The 18,270-nt window shown below is 34.2% G+C and overlaps 1 protein-coding gene across 1 annotated transcript in view; it reads right to left on the bottom strand.

The window, feature by feature from the left end:
- Nucleotides 1–17,385, bottom strand: part of LOC117101707 (E3 ubiquitin-protein ligase HECW2-like) — a 67,212-nt gene extending 49,827 nt beyond the window's left edge. The window contains exons 1-3 of the mRNA XM_033241742.1: nt 17,246–17,385; nt 9,675–9,987; nt 1,156–1,263 (exon numbers count right to left, since the gene is read on the bottom strand). Of these exons, the coding sequence (XP_033097633.1) occupies nt 1,156–1,263; nt 9,675–9,945 (379 nt within the window). The 5' untranslated portion in view covers nt 9,946–9,987; nt 17,246–17,385. The remainder of the gene's footprint in view (nt 1–1,155; nt 1,264–9,674; nt 9,988–17,245) is intronic.
- Between the last annotated feature and the right edge of the window lie 885 nt (nt 17,386–18,270).

Here is an 18,270-nt window from a genome sequence, read left to right as displayed (position 1 = left end):
TGTCGGCACAAAGATTTGGACAGAGGCATAATCTAGTTCTATTTTGGTAACAACAATGAATTCTGTATCATCAGGCAGCCATTAAGCCAAAGACAAACAACCAAATACATAAAAGGAGACTGGCCAGTATAATAACACATATATTAATTTTAGCTTCCATAGCACTATACCTTAAATTAATATTTTTAATTACTGAAAGTGTTGAGATTTTAATACGTCAGTTGCTTTTCAGTCCAACGCTGGTTTTGTAAGAAAATATGAATTACACATTACAGGCTACAACTAACCACATGGGACAGTTTTACAATTTTAGGTTAAAAAGAAAACTACTCTTTTCATGCAGCAACTGAAATTTTCTCTCAATTTTATACAGTTAAACTTGCCTAAGTCAACATTGCTTATTAAACTCAAATAATTTCTAAGGCAATCTTATTTTACATGCCAAATTGTTGTGTTTTCCATTAATTAACTATCTGTAAGTTATCTAAATAAAATAATTTTTCAAAGCCATTTTGGATACGACTTGGGTAAATTCAACTGTATTTACTGAAATTAAATATAACAAGTATAAAATAAAATTTGGTATGGAAACTCTACACCATCAAATTGTTTCTTAGTATTTGATGTATAGTTTCTTGGAAAATAATGCAAAACAAATAATCTGCACAAAGTGATGTCATGGTTTAATGAACTTAAGTAGCTGTGGTATTGAAAATTAAATGCCAGTCAATTTTCAGAAGATCGATGCTCTAATGTAGTGGCAGCAGCCATGTTTATATCAAAGCTTTTCTTCAGCTCAATGTAGTAACAGTGGTAACATTCTACAGAACAGTACAGTAGTAACATTCTACAGTATGCAGTCTAACTACTTTATTATATCTATGCAACTTGAACTTCACTACATGAGATGACTAAGCAAAAATGGCTTGCCTGCTTTTAATTTTTTTTTTAGCAATTTGAGCATTTTTCAGAGCCTAAAAACGCAACGTACAGCACGTAACATGCCTGTTTAGAGAAAAATAACTTTTTATATGTAGTTCTGGTTACACACATGCATCCCTACTACAATAACATATCGTTCAATATGGTAACAATAAAATTAATATTAATGATTATTTTAACAAGTACATCGTTTCTACAAAGAATTACTCTTACCCTTTCGGAAGTTTGTATTTCTATCTAGGTCCCACACCATCTGTCCTTTGCGGGTTCCAGTCACTCCTCGGTTTTGAAAGTCAATAAAATTTGATGGGTTCATCTCCTCTGCAAAAGTAATTTTAAAAATATATATATTAAAGATACTGGGACTTTTTTTTTTCTAGTTTATTGAGCTTAGTAACATTTCTTTGTTTGTTTTGTTTGTTTATTATTTATTACTCTCATTATTATATCAAAACAGAAAACTAGTACATAAAACACACACAAATATGAGAGCAAGTAGAAATCTATGATGCTTAACAATTTCACAACTTTCCTTTCCTACTTAGATTATACAAAAAAAAAAATCGTGACCAGCAAGTTATAATTAAACACCTTTATTTTCTTTTATCCTCTTTATTATGGCCTAACCTATGAACATCTACTTGCTATTAAAACTAAGTCTATAAAACTAGAAAAAAAAAGAAAAATGGTAGGCCTATTAGAAAAAAATTAATAAATAAATGATGCTAACCAGGATTGTTAAGTAACAGGTAATGAACATGCCCTCTGGATCAGGTCCATCAATAATTACCCTCTGAATTCTTGCATAATTAACTTGCATAAAAAATGAAATGAGATAGCGATAAAATAAACTTTTTAGTTTGTACAAAACGAGAACTTGCAAGGAACCCTGTCAAATCTTTTGATACCAGCATAGATACAGGGTAACGGTTCATACGTTTTTAAACAGGCAAATTTCCAGGACAATTCCAGGACATTCAAGGTCAAATTTTCCAACTTTCAAGGACACAACATATAGCTTAACAGTAAAATATCGGCGATTTTACGACTGATTATAAAACATATGCTGTACTACTTTTAATTTCATGTTAGTTGAGTGTATATTAAGTTTGATCAAACTCTAATTCGGAGGCGATGGACCTGTCTCTTTTTCTCACGCTCGTGGGAAATTAAGTTTTTCTCACGATAGAAAATTTGATTGTAAGCAAAGGAATTCCCATGAGTAGGAAGTACCGGTAAAGTAAGGCAGGGGTATCGCCTACAGTGAAGTAGAATTCTCTCCTCGGCAACATAAATATGCGCGTACAACAATGGTCTTATCTTTGCTTAAACGTGACAGTTTCTTTTGTGGTACCAATGCGCCCGAATAACTCAATTCTTTTGTGGCACCGCAGGGTGGGTTACCGCCTGTCCAGGGTTGTTGTTCAGCGAACAGCTGTGGCGAAGTTGACATGTACAGTATATACAGTAAAACAATATAGCCTTTGATGGGTGTACGTTGCGGAGACGTTAATGCATCTCATTTCATATATATTTAGGACCTGTTCAATTGATTGGAAGTTTATTATTTCAGTACTGTACTGTTTATAACACAGGACAGAAAGCAAATAACATCATAGCAGATGTCAAGAAAGTTAACGATTATGATTATCAATGTCTGAATTAAAATTAAATGCAAACATAATTAATATACAAGATTTAAAAAAAAAAGCACCGCCTTTACTAAAACATGACGAACAACTCCATTCACTGAATCACACAAGTTTGTCTGAACAAGCCAGTCGGCCATTTTCAGCAATGACATTCTTTCTGTCTTTGATAACATTCCTGAATTGGCGGCGCACAAAGACTTGACCTGATTCTCTCAAGAGTATTGTGGGAACCCACTTGTGGGAACGTTTCTCATTCAATTTACTGTTACTAGGCAACTTGTAGTACTGCAATTAATGATAAAATTTCCAGGACATTCAAGGAAAATCTTAAATTTATAGGACTTTCCAGTACTGAAAAATGCTCATTTGTTTTTCCAAGACATTCAAGGAATTTAAGGATTTAAGATTATCTCACTTTTGGCCTTCAGAATTGAATTGCTGAGCATACATTTGACAAATTGGTTCCACCTGTTATCTTGTAGGACAATTCGGAAAGCTCGGGGAGAACTCTTTTACTTACTCGTAGCAGCTCTGAACTCGTGGCGCTAGATTTGAACATGTTCAAAATTAGCGCCACGAGTAGACAACTCGTAGTAAACTTGTAGTAAACTCAAAGAACTCGTAGTAACTCGTAGAGTACCCCTACCTAGCTCGTACACTACTCTGGATACTCGTCGGCAGTTTTGTCATCTAGGGGCATTCCACAGTATTTTTTTTTGTCACGGACGGGACATTTGCAGACTTTTACATGCAATAGCTTTTTAATGACAACCTTTAAAACTTTAAAATAACATTAAATAGTAGCCCACAAACCTTATGTATATTTTTTGAAAAAAAAAAAGTTTAAAAAATATTTCCAAGATATGTATATTTTACGATGAATGACTGTCACGGACAGGACGCGAAAAGGACATACAAAATGAAGGTGTTTATTCAAATAAATAATTCTCCTCACTGGAAAGTGACTGAAGACTAATTCCAGTAAAATATCGGCGATTTTACGACTGATTATAAAACATATATGCTGTACTACTTTCATGTTAGTTGAGTGTATATTAAGTTTTATCAAACTCTAATTCGGAGGCGATGGACCTGTCTCTTTTTCTCACGCTCGTGGGAAATTAAGTTTTTCTCACACATGTAAAATTTGATTGTAAGCAAAGGAATTCCAACGAGTATTAGGATGTACCGGTAAAGTAAGGCAGAGGTGAACGCCTACAGTGGAGTAGAATTCTCCCCTAGGCAACATAAATGTGCGCGTACAACAATGGTCTTATCTTTGCTTAAACGTGACAGTTTCTTTTGTGGTACCAACGCACCCAAATAACTCGATTCTTTTGTGGCACCGCGGGGTGGGTTACAGCCTGTCCAGGGTGGTTGTTCAGTGAACAGCTGTGGCGAAGTTGACATGTACAGTATATACACTAAAACAATATAGCCTTTGATGGGTGTACGTTGCGGAGACGTTAATGCATCTCATTTCATATTTAGGACCTGTTTAATTGATTGAAAGTTTAGTATTTCAGTACTGTACTGTTTATAACACAGGACAGAAAGCAAATAACTTCATAGCAGATGTCAAGAAAGTTAACGATTATGATTATCAATGTCTGAATTAAAATTAAATTCAAACATAATTAATATACACAATTTTTTTTAAAAAGCACCGCCTTTACTAAAACATAGCGAACAACTCCATTCACTGAATCGCACAAGTTTGTCTGAACCAGCCAGTCGGCCATTTTCAGCAATGACATTCTTTCTTTGATAACATTCCTGAATTGGCGGCGCACAAAGACTTGACCCTGATTCTCTCAAGAGTATTGTGGGAACCCACTCGTGGGAACGTTTCTCATTCAATTTACTGTTACTAGGCAACTTGTAGTCCTGCAATTAATGATAAAATTTCCAGGACATTCAAGGAAAATCTTAAATTTCCAGAACTTTCCAGTACTGAAAAATGCTCATTTGTTTTTCCAGGACATTCAAGGAATTTAAGGACGCGTACGAACCCTGTAGATAATCTCACTTTTGGCCTTCAGAATTGAATTGCTGAGCATACATTTGACAAATTGGTTCCACCTGATATCTCGTAGGACGATTCGGAAAGCTCGGGGAGAACTCTTACTTACTCGTAGCAGCTCTGAACTCATGGCGCTAGATTTGAACATGTTCAAAATTAGCGAGTAGATAACTCGTAGTAAACTCAAAGAACTCGTAGGTAACTCGTAGAGTACCCCTACCTAGCTCATACACTACTCTGGATACTCGTCAGCAGTTTTGTCATCTACGAGTTTGATGGGAGCACCCAGAAACGAGTTCGAGCGCACCGAGTTGGCTCGTACCTAACTCGTATCTAATTCGGTACAAACTTGTTACGCTCGTAATAATCTCGTAATAAACTTGGTGCTCTGCTTGGCATAATTTGTACATAACTCGTAACCAACACCATAATGTCGTACCTCATTTGTAGCTAACACGTAATAAGCTTGTATAGGTCCTTTCCAAAGATCACAAGTTTTTAACCCAAAGAAATCATGCGACTCTTAGGTGAAATAAACCTAGGTGGGAGAGGGGCTTTAGTTTCCTGTTCAGGTTCATCTAGATATATTCTGTGCCTACAAAATCCCCTCATTATACGCAAACAACAAGGGGCTATCAGCTGTTCAACTTCTCCTAACAGAACATGCTAAAAATACCAGGGCAATAATATAATTATTTCACTAGAATTCTATATTCATATTAGATCTATTAAAAAAAAAAAAACCTGGATCAAACTGTGTTTTTCACAATTTTAAGTCATCAATTTACAGCAAGCTTTTTAAAATAGAACACATTATCCATGAACACAGCATCTAATTTTATACGTCCATGGACACAGTATTCTATACATGGTTTAGGTGATAATGAAAGGATAACCAGACATGTTATCTATTTTTTATACATGGATTAGGTCATGACGATCTAGGTAATATACACAAATCCATAATTTCATGCATCAACAGAATTACACAGTACAGTGTAGGTCATGTTATCTATTTCTGTTCCAAAGGTCACTATTACAGTATGTCAAGGGTCAAGTGTGGATAAAAATACATTTCATTCATAAAAATGCTCAAGTAACTAAGAGAAAATAATAAGTTGTTGGTTCAAGTACAATCATGTTTACCCTAATTTTTGCTAACTCATGTCACTAATTTATATAATAATAATTACTGAAGCAGAAGGAAATATGAAATGTAATTTTCCATTAAATTCAAAGGATCAACAGCAATTTCTGGCATCACTTTTCATCATAATTGGTAAATGGAGGCATAACAATATTTATTTGAATAGTACAGACATACTGTAATATATAAGACTCAAGAAGAATAAATTAAGAAAGTGAATGAACCAAAGTTGTAAAATAGTGTTCAACTAGACAAACAAACCAGCACTTTCCCAGGTTCAATAAATAGTACAAACATCTGATGTGAATAGTCAAAAAATAAAAAATGTTAAGGACACCAACCAAAAAACAAATTCTTAATACACTTAGTAAGAAGCTGATATTACTCCTCACCTGGTACACTCCGTGCTCTAACAAACTTTTAAGCCTAAAACACAAACACTGTGCATAGATCTGTTACAATGGTTTTATGGGAAGAAACCTTTTCTGTTAAAAAAAAATGTACATCACAAGCAGTAGACCTATGGTCTAGATCACAAGTGGGCAAAGTGCGGCCCGCAGGCCACATGCGGCCCGTCAGCGATTTTTTTGTGGCCCGCGACAATAAATTAAAAACCCTATGTTTGCGGCCCGCCAATCAAAATTGTCTAGAAAACACCTTTTTTTGACCGTCTGACACCAATCATATGTAAAAAGTAACAATGAAAACTGAAAATAAAGTGATATAAAAGCAGTGCTTTGAAGTTTTTGAAGCTGTCAGGAAACATCAAAGTTTGGGTGCGGCCTTCTGTGTTCAATCAAAAATTCACTTTGGCCCTCAGACCGATTTTTATGCCCACCCCTAGTCTAGATGCTTGTTGGACTGGATACAAGAGATATATATTTGAGAGCAGTGCCTATTAAATTATTGGAATGCTAGAATAGTCTAATGATCCTATACCTGTATTTGTTGCAACATTAAATCCATAATGAAATAAGTTTGTTTAATTATGTTCCAATATATGGTATGTACTGTACTCTCAAATACTGTAACTACTAGTGAAAAAATAATAATTTTTGATGTGGCAGTTATTACTGTAGAGAGTGGTGCGAGTTCAGGAGGCATATATGCGGCCATTAACAGGACTATACACAAGAATGAGATACAGAAGGAAACTATTGACTATACTATCTTTAGTATAGAAAAAACACAGTAAGTTCCAAGTTCTCTGTGCGAATACAAATTCAGGAAATCATATAAAAACTTCTCAAGTGATACAGTAGTAATTTAGATCCAGGAAATAATATAAAAAAAAAGCCTACCTAATAAACTGTACATATTTTAAAATGTGCTAATCCATAGTTATGCACACAATGCAGTGCTTTGTTTGACAAAGTGGTCAAACGGAAATTGGTGTTTCCAAGTATTTGTCCTAGAGTGACTATAGGTAAATAGTAGGATGGAAATTACAGAACGTTTGCATGTTGTACTATAGGTCAAAAGAAGTACCGAAAAAAATCTCATTGGCAATTTGAATTTCTATCTGCCTGTTAACAGGGTAGGGCGGGGCGGGGGGAGGTTGATGGTGCAACAATTGCAATTTTGTCTCTTAAGCTTCATCAGGGGTTCAATTACTCCTTCTGTCACCACAATTTTGGGCATTCCATCATTTATTTTTCTTACTTTCTACCTAGCAATGGGTAATTTTCTACCTAGCAATGGGTAATTTCCTACCTAGCAATCAGTAATTGGTAGACAGTAAGTGCTGGATGTCCTATGTTGCAACATAATGGAAACTGATTCCTTTGGAAGATGAGTTACAGTAAATGTACTGTATGTTCTATAGTATTTGTTTACAATCATAATGAAGGTAGTAAAGTAAAATGCCTACGATAATGTAATAATTTTGGATTAACATAATGTTGCTAATGGCTCCTTCGACTTCTATTTCCTACAGTGTACTCAAAACCTGACTATACCTGTAATTATAGACTACTACATCCTGATACCGCGTTAAACCAATTATCGTGAGCAGCTACTTACTGTACCAAGCAGCCATAGTTTATTATAGCTTTTTTAACCAAGGTGTACAGAGTTTAAAACTAAATATTAGTTATCCTAAACTAATAATTAGTTATCCTAATTTTACAACATACTGTAGAAATAAAGAATGTTGCAGAGTTGAGTAACAGAAAGTTACATAAAGCTATGGAAACCATACTGTAGCTTAGGTGTAGAATGCTTTCAGGCTTATAAAGTGCGTGGGTAGCATTAACGAATACTTGTTATGAAATCAGCAATGCCGTACTCTATTAGAAGTCATTAAGGTTAGTACTGTAGCTTGTGGCAGGCTAGTCTTAAAAAAAAACCCTGAAAAAAAATCTATTTACTGTATAATATAAAAGGGATGAAACATAGTATTTACAACTTTCAATGGCAAACAGATTAAAACATATTACTATACACACCAGCCAAGAATTTGCAGTAAAGTATTTAAAAAATAACAGATAGATTTTGTTGGAGGAGGATAATAATTTAAATACAGTAATTTTTCCATCATCAGGAACATTCCCCTGATGGTGACCAGATTAAAGGAAACAAATATTAATACTTAAATAATGATCTTTCTATTTAACAAACCACTCAAATTTAAAAATCTACACAAAAAAATAGAAGAAGTGTCTAGGACTTGTCATCCGGAAACCAAACATATTTTATCAATCAAATTTGTGTAAAAGCTAATATAATATTTATTATTTTATTATATAATACGAAGCAATTAAAATATTCAAGTCTATTGCTCAACACAAACTATGAAGCCACTGCTTTTACTAGTGTTTTATAGAGTACCTGCTTGCCAAAGTTATATGAATATTGATATTGTTGATAACGATCAACTTTAGCCTACTAATGTTAACTTTATTTGTTGACTTATAATGTTAAAATAATTATCAGGCTTGTACTGTGTACTTCTTCATAATTTCATAGGGTGAATCAACTCTCAGTCAACAGTCTACTATACTTTAGGAGTAGGCATAGTCCATAGGGATTGGATTAAACTATCAAATCATTCTTTATTAAAAAAAAAAAAAACACAGTATAGGTCTAGCGCATAGAGGCTTTTTGCATTATGCACTCTAAAAAAAATCTATACTTTATTAATTAATTATTGATTTATGAACTTTCAGAAATACAAAAATAATACACATGATAATATTATCATATTAAAGAATAATAAGAGCATTCATTTAGCATGTCTTGCAAAGCTCATGATTCTTCAGATCCACCTACTAATGTAAACACTTCCCATGTGGAATACATTATAAATTTACTCAAGAACAAAAATTAGTATAGTACATAAAAATGACATCAAACTAAACTTATTATTAAATAGTAAAAAGGAAATATTTGGAAAAGATTTGATATATCAGTTTACCAATGACCTTTACAGAGGATGACCATGTGTAAGTTACTGTTTACTACAACCTTTTTTTACATTTGCCCAGTATGGTTTAGGTCAAGTTTTACAATGATTACAGGATCAGTGGTGGATCCACAAATTTGAAATTGAGCTAGTGCAGGGTCTACATCCACTAGAGTTATGATTATATACAATTGGACAAAGTGGAAAATCTACTACTGTAATGACCACATAGAGTAGAGGTGGTGGAAGAGGTCAGGTTGGTATTTCGTTCAAATAAGTTACCTTTTTTTTACGTGAACTTGGAGCCATATACAGTAAATCCCCACCAGACCCTTCCGTTAAGCCCCGACCCTTGGGTATTTTCGCTACGGTCCTATAAAACAATGTATGTAAACATGCACATTTTTGAGACAGCACGCGCGCTGTTCTAAATGGTCAATTGTTAAGTTTGATTGACATCCCGGAAATGTCCATTAACCTCCTCATCAATAAGTAAAAATGTCTTACCAGAATGATACAGTCCAATCCAATCTGTAGCACAGATATCTTCTTTGATGTCCCAATAAACAATAAGACTATCACCATGTCCTAATGTAATCTCTTGCTTGCTAACGGATAAACTTGAAAGACCTTGGAATGAGCTTCTGGCTAAGTTAGGATCACTGTGTGCCCTGTCCTGACGGGTGAGACGTGCCATACTCCGTGGAATTGGTTGCTTAGGCAGCACACCACCAAAGCTGTTCCGAATTCGTTCTTCTGTTTCAGTTTCTGTGGTCATCTTTAAAATCTCAGTAAAGGCTGAACTATTCTAGAGGTGATTCTGTTTAAGGAAAATGTTAAATTACTATTACTGTTCGACAAACCATGGGGTACAATAAAAAAAACATACATTGCATTTTTATTAAGTACAGGGCGGTCTTTCATAGACGCAATAGGATTACTAAAAGAATTTACGAAAGCGTGTTCACTTTATTATTGCTTATTTATTAAGAAAAGGTTTGAAATTTAAAAAAATGTATTATCCTACAGATTCAAATAAGGCATATGTATTTCCTAGCATGGGAAACAGAATGTTGATAGAGACCAGAGGGGATTTCTGCAGTATCTGACAAAACAAAACAAAAATCAACAATGATCTTAAATGACTGACATAGAGCAGCACTACCTAAGAGCGCTTTAAATCACTGTCAAGTGACTATGACCACATAAACTGTATATCATCATCCTAATTATCAACACCTGGTTCCTTGATGGGCTCATTAGACAGTTAATCAAGAAGCCATTCTGCATGTTCACCACAGGTTCACTATCAACAGGGAACAATCATTTTTTCCATCCTCAATAAAATCAAGCTGTGCGCTTCGTGGTAAGTATGCCTGGGCTTATTTTAATGACACGAAACGATATATTTTATTTCGTCCAAAAGGAAATTCATGTGTACTGTAATTCTCTCAACATAATCAAGGATATCTGGACGAACTATGTACCATGGGGGATGGACGTTCCTCCACTAAGGTCCTAGTGACCAGCATACCCCAAACCCTAACTCTACATTATAGCATAGGGGCACTACTCCAGCGTAACTGATCATTTTTAATGACGATCCGTTCAGACGACAACCGACAATGAGCAGGCGGTGACGCTCAAAGGGAGTGGACTTGGATTTGTTGTACGACGGTGTGAGTGCCCGGCTAAAGGTGCAAGGACTTTCTGGAGGATGATTAGTCTTGAAGACAACTGAAGATGCACATCAACCTCAATTCCACCACCAAGATAATGACCAGATGGTTAACAAAATCAGAACTATAATCAAAACAATTGGTTGGATCAGCAATTTCATATATTTAGTTCAGCGACCTCATGTGGGGTTGGATGACAGAATTTTATACTTGGCCAATAGAAAAAAAGTAGCCCCCCAACCCCTTGCAGGTGCAATCTCTGGTTTTTGTGTCTGGTACCCCTGCAGAAGCTGTAACCACTTGCTATTGTCTCACTAAGTTGTGAGAGTAAAAAAGAGAGGAATTGTGCGATAGCATTACATCATAAGCTACAGATAAAATAACAGTCTCCCAAACATAAATCGTATCTTCATATAGAATGTACTCCAAAAAACTATGTCAAGTATACACATGCTCTACTGGCAGCCTATCTTTAAAATAATTTTGTAGTGGGAAAAAAAAAATCCTAAGTATATCCTGGTATTTGAATTTAAATATCTTAATATAAAGCTATAGTACATAACGATGTAAACAATATTCTGTCATGGACCAAACCTGCACACCATTTGATAGGAAATAAGAAACCATGAATGTCATCTCTTCATTCTGAATCCATTAACATACAAAATATCACTCGTATATTATTCAGCTACAAAACTGTAGTATGAAATTCACTACTTAAAATGTAAATGGCAGTCATTATCATCACTCCAACATACACATTTTTAAAACCCATTCTAACTATAGTATTAACTGTACACATCTACTAGCAATTTGGGTTTTTTTTCCACTACCAGCAATTTTATATCAAAAACATCAATCTTATGATATAGTGATAATAAAAATTACACTATCATATTCATTCACACTTTCATAGGAAAGCTTATGAAGGAGATAATTCTAAAAACATACAAATAACTGAGAGGTACAGTACTTAATTTTTTTTTCAAAACATGAAACAATAAAAAAAAAATCAAACAGACCTTTAATGACCTTTGTGAAAAATAATTACTTGAACATGAAAGCAATTAAATAATATTAGGAATATTAGTTTCTTATATAGATAATAATGATTTCCATGATGCGACGAGACTTATTTCACACTCATTTCTCTTTCTAAAATACAATAATGAGTACTAATGAATAGTAATTATTTATAATGTCGAAAAACCACAATTGAAAATGCCAACAATAGATTTTAACGACTTCATACTATAGTTTTTATGATGTCAACTGAGAAAATAATTATGTATCTTTTTGAATGATAATACACAGCAAATAATTTTAATCAAGAAATTTAATATTACAGAATTGTTTAATTTAAACATGTTTTGTGCATTTATTATTTACTGTACTCATGTGGAAGCTATTAACATAAAATAATACTCTCTTTAAAATATTGAAACAATAGCCTGGTTCACGTCAAAGTTAAGTCACTTATCTAAATCTTGAAATATGATACGATTTTCCCTAGTTGCGTTCGATGCCAAGTTAGAGCCAGATAAACAGCCAGACAGCTTCGAGGCCGTCGACGTCATACGGTGGAAATCATGTGTCAGTTTCCACTACCAGTACGAACCAACCGAAAGTGCATGCAGCAGCGTGGTCTAACGCAATCTAGTAGTAGACTCTAGGCCCTAGCTAAATTTACCTTCGATAAAAAACAAGTTATTTTAATCACTAGCGTTCTCCCATTTAAAACAAAATATTGTTTTAATTCTCGTTAAATTCTAGCTTCGCGGTGTCAAATAAGTTGCTGACTTCAACACACTTCTATTTCGTCATCGTAAGCATGTGCGCTCATTTTAATGACTGGCGTTGGTGGTAGTTCGTTGAAACTGAATTAATAGTGACTATATTATAGCGGAAATGGAAAGGATTGAATTGTCAATAAATAAATACAACAAATCTGATTTTATTATTAAGAATAATATACATTATCACTTTGAAAAACGTACGCAATAGGACTTTTTGACGTTATTACTTGGTCGATGATGCAAAGGGCAAAGGTCATTTATAATATCGACTATTCGTAAAACAGACGTTTGCTGGGTTTTTACCCATAATATTACAAATAATTTCTGAAAACCAGACTAATAAGACTACTTTGCTGCTGTTGTTAGCATTGTTGGGAGTACGTAGTTGCCAGCCAGAGGATGATAATGGTGGTACAACACAACGTTGGCTTAGGTGCCTACATTACATAATCGTGTCCTTGTAATCCAAGCCGATTTACCGTTAAGCAAGTTAATTTATCGTTATTCTAGTAAAGTTAAGCCACTTAACTTTGAGTGACTTAAGCCTTTATCTAGCTATAATTGACTGGTTCACGTCAACTTTTAACTAGTTAAGTGGATCTACTAGATAATAGTTCAACATGAACGAGTCTATAGAGATGATAAATTATCAGATATTATAATATTAATTAGCCAACAGGAGAAAGTCTAGATAAAGAAATTTGTAATCTAATTTTGGTCATTTGGCAGAATTAACTGCAAGTATCAAGATACAAAATTGGTTAATGTACCTGTACAGTACTTATGATTAATATTTGTTCTGATTGATGAAGGTTCAAAGGTATGGTTAGTGTGGAGTCTAGATATTAAGGATAAATGCGCAAACCAAAACCAGCTCATATCAAATCCAACTCAAACCAACAGTGGGATGCATGGAAGGTGACCCCCACCCCCAGACCCATTTGTTCTCCCACCCCTTTCTGTACTGTGTAGATTAGATTATGTATATTTATTAGATTAGATGCTGCTACCACTCTAGTGCCTGAGAGTGAAATGGCTGGTCTCCGCACATAAGTTACTGGTGTACGGCACAGTGGCAGGCAGACTCTTCTACATGGACAAATATCAACTAGGTCAGCCTAGGGTGGCGTAAGTCTTAAATAAAATTTTTTTAAAGAGCCGAATCCTTCAGTTATGAAGTTGGGCCATAAGTAGTCTAATTTATTAGTTACATGACAAGCCACATCAATTTTATTAATTTGTTGCAGATATTAATTTAACTTAGTATTAAGCCTATATAACATTTACTTGCCATTAAACAAATTGGATCAGATAACATTAATCTTTATGACTTTGTTAATGGGTTCACATCAATCGCTCAGCACAAAAACAAGTATATCAAACACAATGCTTTTGGTATTAAACGCTAGATTGGTGTTAACAACATAAAGTACACAATCAAGAGAATCTGTCACCAAGTATATTGTACCATTATTAACTGATTTAAAGAGAGGTGATTTTATTTTTCTTTGTTTTGTAAAAACATTACCTTGTAAAATTTATGATCAAATCCTTGATACAGCATGATGGAAATCAGACAACAGGCCTACTTACTCATGCATAAGTTTGATTTTACCTAAATTAATGGATTTACCTTAATAAAGATGCTCTGTAATGTGATGGGACTTGATATGGAGCATTATATCGAAGTCTCAATGCGCTTAAAAGAAAAAAAATAAAGTGATGAAAAAGCAACTCCTATTGTAACCAAGAAACTATTTGAATGCCGAGACTGAGCAGAAAAACCGAACACCACACATCATTCGCCTGCAATTTAAGACCACTAACAAGCAAACGGCTGGCCGGCCTGCCAGCAAATAATTCACAGATGCTCTCATGATATATGGCAACAATCTAATTAAGCCTACAATACTCAAAAAGCTAAAAACGACTAAAAATTAACTATCCATGAGAAATTAGTTTACTATAGTGCTTTTTAGAATAAAAGACCAGTCATGAGAATGCAAAAAATGTTTTACTCAGCATTTCCAAACAAACTTCAGGGGAAGGGTTACTAAATTCTTTTGTCAACAATCGTCCAACAGGAACTCTTCGTTCCCTCTTGCAGGCAAAAGTTGCAATAAACATTAAAAATATAATCAATACAAAAAAAATCACAAGATATAAAAAGATAATAATAATTATTATTATTATTTCTATAATTATAATTAATATTACTATATTTACAATAAATATGTAAATTACTAAAAAGTATTTATAATTATAATTAAAATAATGTTTAAGTAATATAATAATAATAATTACAAATTACACTTAAACACACAGCACTAATGAGAATATTGACAAAGTTTCTAAATAGGTTCTATATCCTGAATCAAATTGTATGTAAATTTGGCAAGAAAGTAGTGTTAAACCATCTGTAGACGTAGAACAAGGTAACGAAGAAGTACATGTTTATGTGATTGGGAACTACTATCATTGAGCCATGCTCTTTTAATAATGGTTTTATGGTTAGTGAAGGGAGGGGATAGGGAGGGGACTGATGGTTACGTGATAATACACCAGCTGATTTGCCAATCATGAAAAAGGGAGTATGTTTCTAAATACAGTACACTGCAAGTATGTGCAATTTCAAAATGCTAGGCCTAGGCTAGGGCCTTAATATTTTTGACTTCATAATCAAATTAAAGGTCCTAGGCTACCTAAAGGCTTTGCCTAGCCGACTGGAGGAGGCTAGACCTAGGCCTACCTACTGTGGACCCATGACCTAGGGCCTACCCTAGGCCTAGTTAAATTTAGCGGGTCTTATACGCACAGTGGCTGTGTATATAAGGGATAGAACGGATCTGAACGTACAGCAGCTGTGTATATAATGGACATCTACGGATCTTATACGCACAGTGGCTGTGTATATAAGGGACAGATTGATTGTTACTAAAAAGCGAGCTTTTTAAATCACATATTATGGCGTGCTGCAATTGGTTGCTTGTCGCTGTGGATATAACAAAACCACTTTTGTTGTATACACAGCTAGGCATCGCACGATGCGTGACGTCACACACTTTAATTAGTGTCATTAACCCACTTCAGCCAAACATATTTTTGTCAACATAGGCCTTAAGAAAATATTCATATAAAATGCTTTTTGAATGGTTGAGATGTATTCTTCTGGTCAGTCAGGTCACTCAGGGGTCGAAGTAGCATACCATTTAGATTTTTTCCTAATTCGGTCAACATTTATCAAAGTTATCAGCTTTTGCAAATTTCATTAAATTTGTCATTTTTTTCGGAGAATTGTGAGTAATAATGTTCAATTTGTTACTATTAAAGGTTAGTTTATATATCTAAGAGTTAATATGCCAAATATAAATGTAATACGTAGCAATATATTTTTTTGGCATAGCAAAATCGACGATCAGCAATGGATCGGCCGCCGTGTACACATTGTCGCGAGGTAAACCATAACGATCTTAACAAAAGTGCTGCATATAAATGGCAATGATGTAAATAAAATAAATGTGTTTAAAAAGGTAACTAATTAAAGAAATTCTGGTAATAATTTTGTCATATATCTATATTTATGTATAGTTTTTATCATATTATAGTTCACAAAATTTTATACACCATTAAATAAAGCCTGTCACAAATAAATTGTATCAACATTTTGTCAGAAAATGCATTTACACTAAGAATTCAACAAGGCTTGCTTTTTTTTTTTACTTATTTTAAAAAAAATTAATTTATTTATTTTCTTTTTTTTTCCCTGAATTTCAATTTTGGAATTGTGGGTCAAAGGTCATTAAAAAAATTTATAAATTTTTGGGTTGTTTTGTATTAAAGCTACATCATACATTACTAATGTAATTTGCAGTAAAAATTTACAATCAAAATGTACACTATATTTTAGCATTTACAAAAATTAACTGAAATATGGCAAAAAAGTGACAAAAATTGTATTGTTAACATGCAACTTGCTATAAACGCGCTCAGAAACTTCAAATGTTTATAAAACCGTAACCAGTGGCTCAATTTACCTCAAATAAATTTTTTTTATGATACTGAGAATGAGTAGTTTTTTGTGCTATTTTTTGTTGTTTTTTAAAAATTATATATTTAACTTTGTATTTATCATGTGGTGCCTAACACAGCCGCTTTACGTACGTACATAGGGCCTAGGCCTATTATATTATATAATAGGTCCCTTAAATTTAAAGAGTGTAATTAATAATAACAAATAAGGCTTAGTTAGAAAACTAGCCTTGACCTAGTCTCTGGGCCCTAGTTAGACCGTACCGGCATACACACTAAATGAGTAGGCCAACCCAGACAGGCCTAGTATCTACTGGCTAGCACTAGGCCTAGACTAGCAGCCTAGGTAGGCTAGGCCTAGCTACATTGTTGCAACATTTCCGTCCAGCGTACAACAGATACAAATTTCACGGATGCTCAGCGAAGATGGGTGTACGAGAACGAAAACAAATTTTATGATTCAACAGAGACTGAGACAAGGAATTCTGATAAGATTACACTACTACACATTCATGTAAAAACTGCTCTGATAAGTACGAAAACAATTTATTAGAGATCTCACAAATATACTTGCCAAGTAGTTTATTTAAAACGAGTGAAAAAGCTAAGCTATCTAAACCTCTTCTACTTCCGTGGTGGTCGCCATGATAAGTTTTCGTTCCAGTTCAGCCACCAGCTATTTACTAATGGTGGCGCTTTGTTCTATTAGTTCTAAACTGTTTACGCTCGAATTTGTTTTCTTTTGCTGTATTTCGGGATCGAAATGATTATTCGCACGGAACCGTGCGAATAAGTTTTTATTCGCACGGTAGACGTAGCCAATCAGCATGTAGGCCCTACCCACAGAAATTCGTTTTTAGGCCTAGTCTATTATAAAGCATCACGTTGTGTACAGGGAACGCAGTAAAAAAAAAAGGATTCGTTCTCACACCGGGTGTAATAAACAGCATTATAATATTTGAAAAACAGCCATACTGTTACTACCTATTCATAAACAACACAACCAAATCGACTCGGTTAGGCATAGCGAAAACAGCCACCTAAATGTAATACAGTACACCATGGAGGAAATATCCTCCACGAGGACACATACAACATTCCTTGGACAATTATCACTGATACTTTATAAGGCCTAAATTGTTTGCACTCCTCCACCCGCCCCTAACTCACTGAAAAAATAGGGGCTAAAAAACGAAAAAATAGGGGCTAAAAAACAAAAACAAAAAACAACTTTAAAAATGGTTTTTTTTTTTTAGCGTTTTTCTTTACAAATACAATCAATCAAGTGAATTTATCTTTATTTTTTGTCAGATGGCCTACAAATATAGTCTAAAGTTGTTGTCTGATGTAAGATATTGCCCTTATTCTAGGCCTTTGTGGGTTATTTGTATTCCATCTGACGAGTATAAAAAAAAACTGATGAGAAAAAAAAAGTAAAAAACTTTACCACCCGCCTCTCATTTAAAAAAAGGACAAAAAACTATTTTTTGGCCTAATACTCAGTAATATGAATTGCACTTTTACACAACGGTCTTCTCTCTGCATTATGTGCTTTGTGTATAGTTATTAGGCCTAGACGTATCCAGGGCCGGGGGTTGC

Source organism: Anneissia japonica, unplaced genomic scaffold (genome assembly GCF_011630105.1).
Source record: "Anneissia japonica isolate Jap-2015-1 unplaced genomic scaffold, ASM1163010v1 scaffold1005_len2656397_cov198, whole genome shotgun sequence".
Classification (NCBI taxonomy): Eukaryota; Metazoa; Echinodermata; class Crinoidea; order Comatulida; family Comatulidae; genus Anneissia; species Anneissia japonica.
This window is presented reverse-complemented; position numbering and strand designations above follow the sequence as displayed.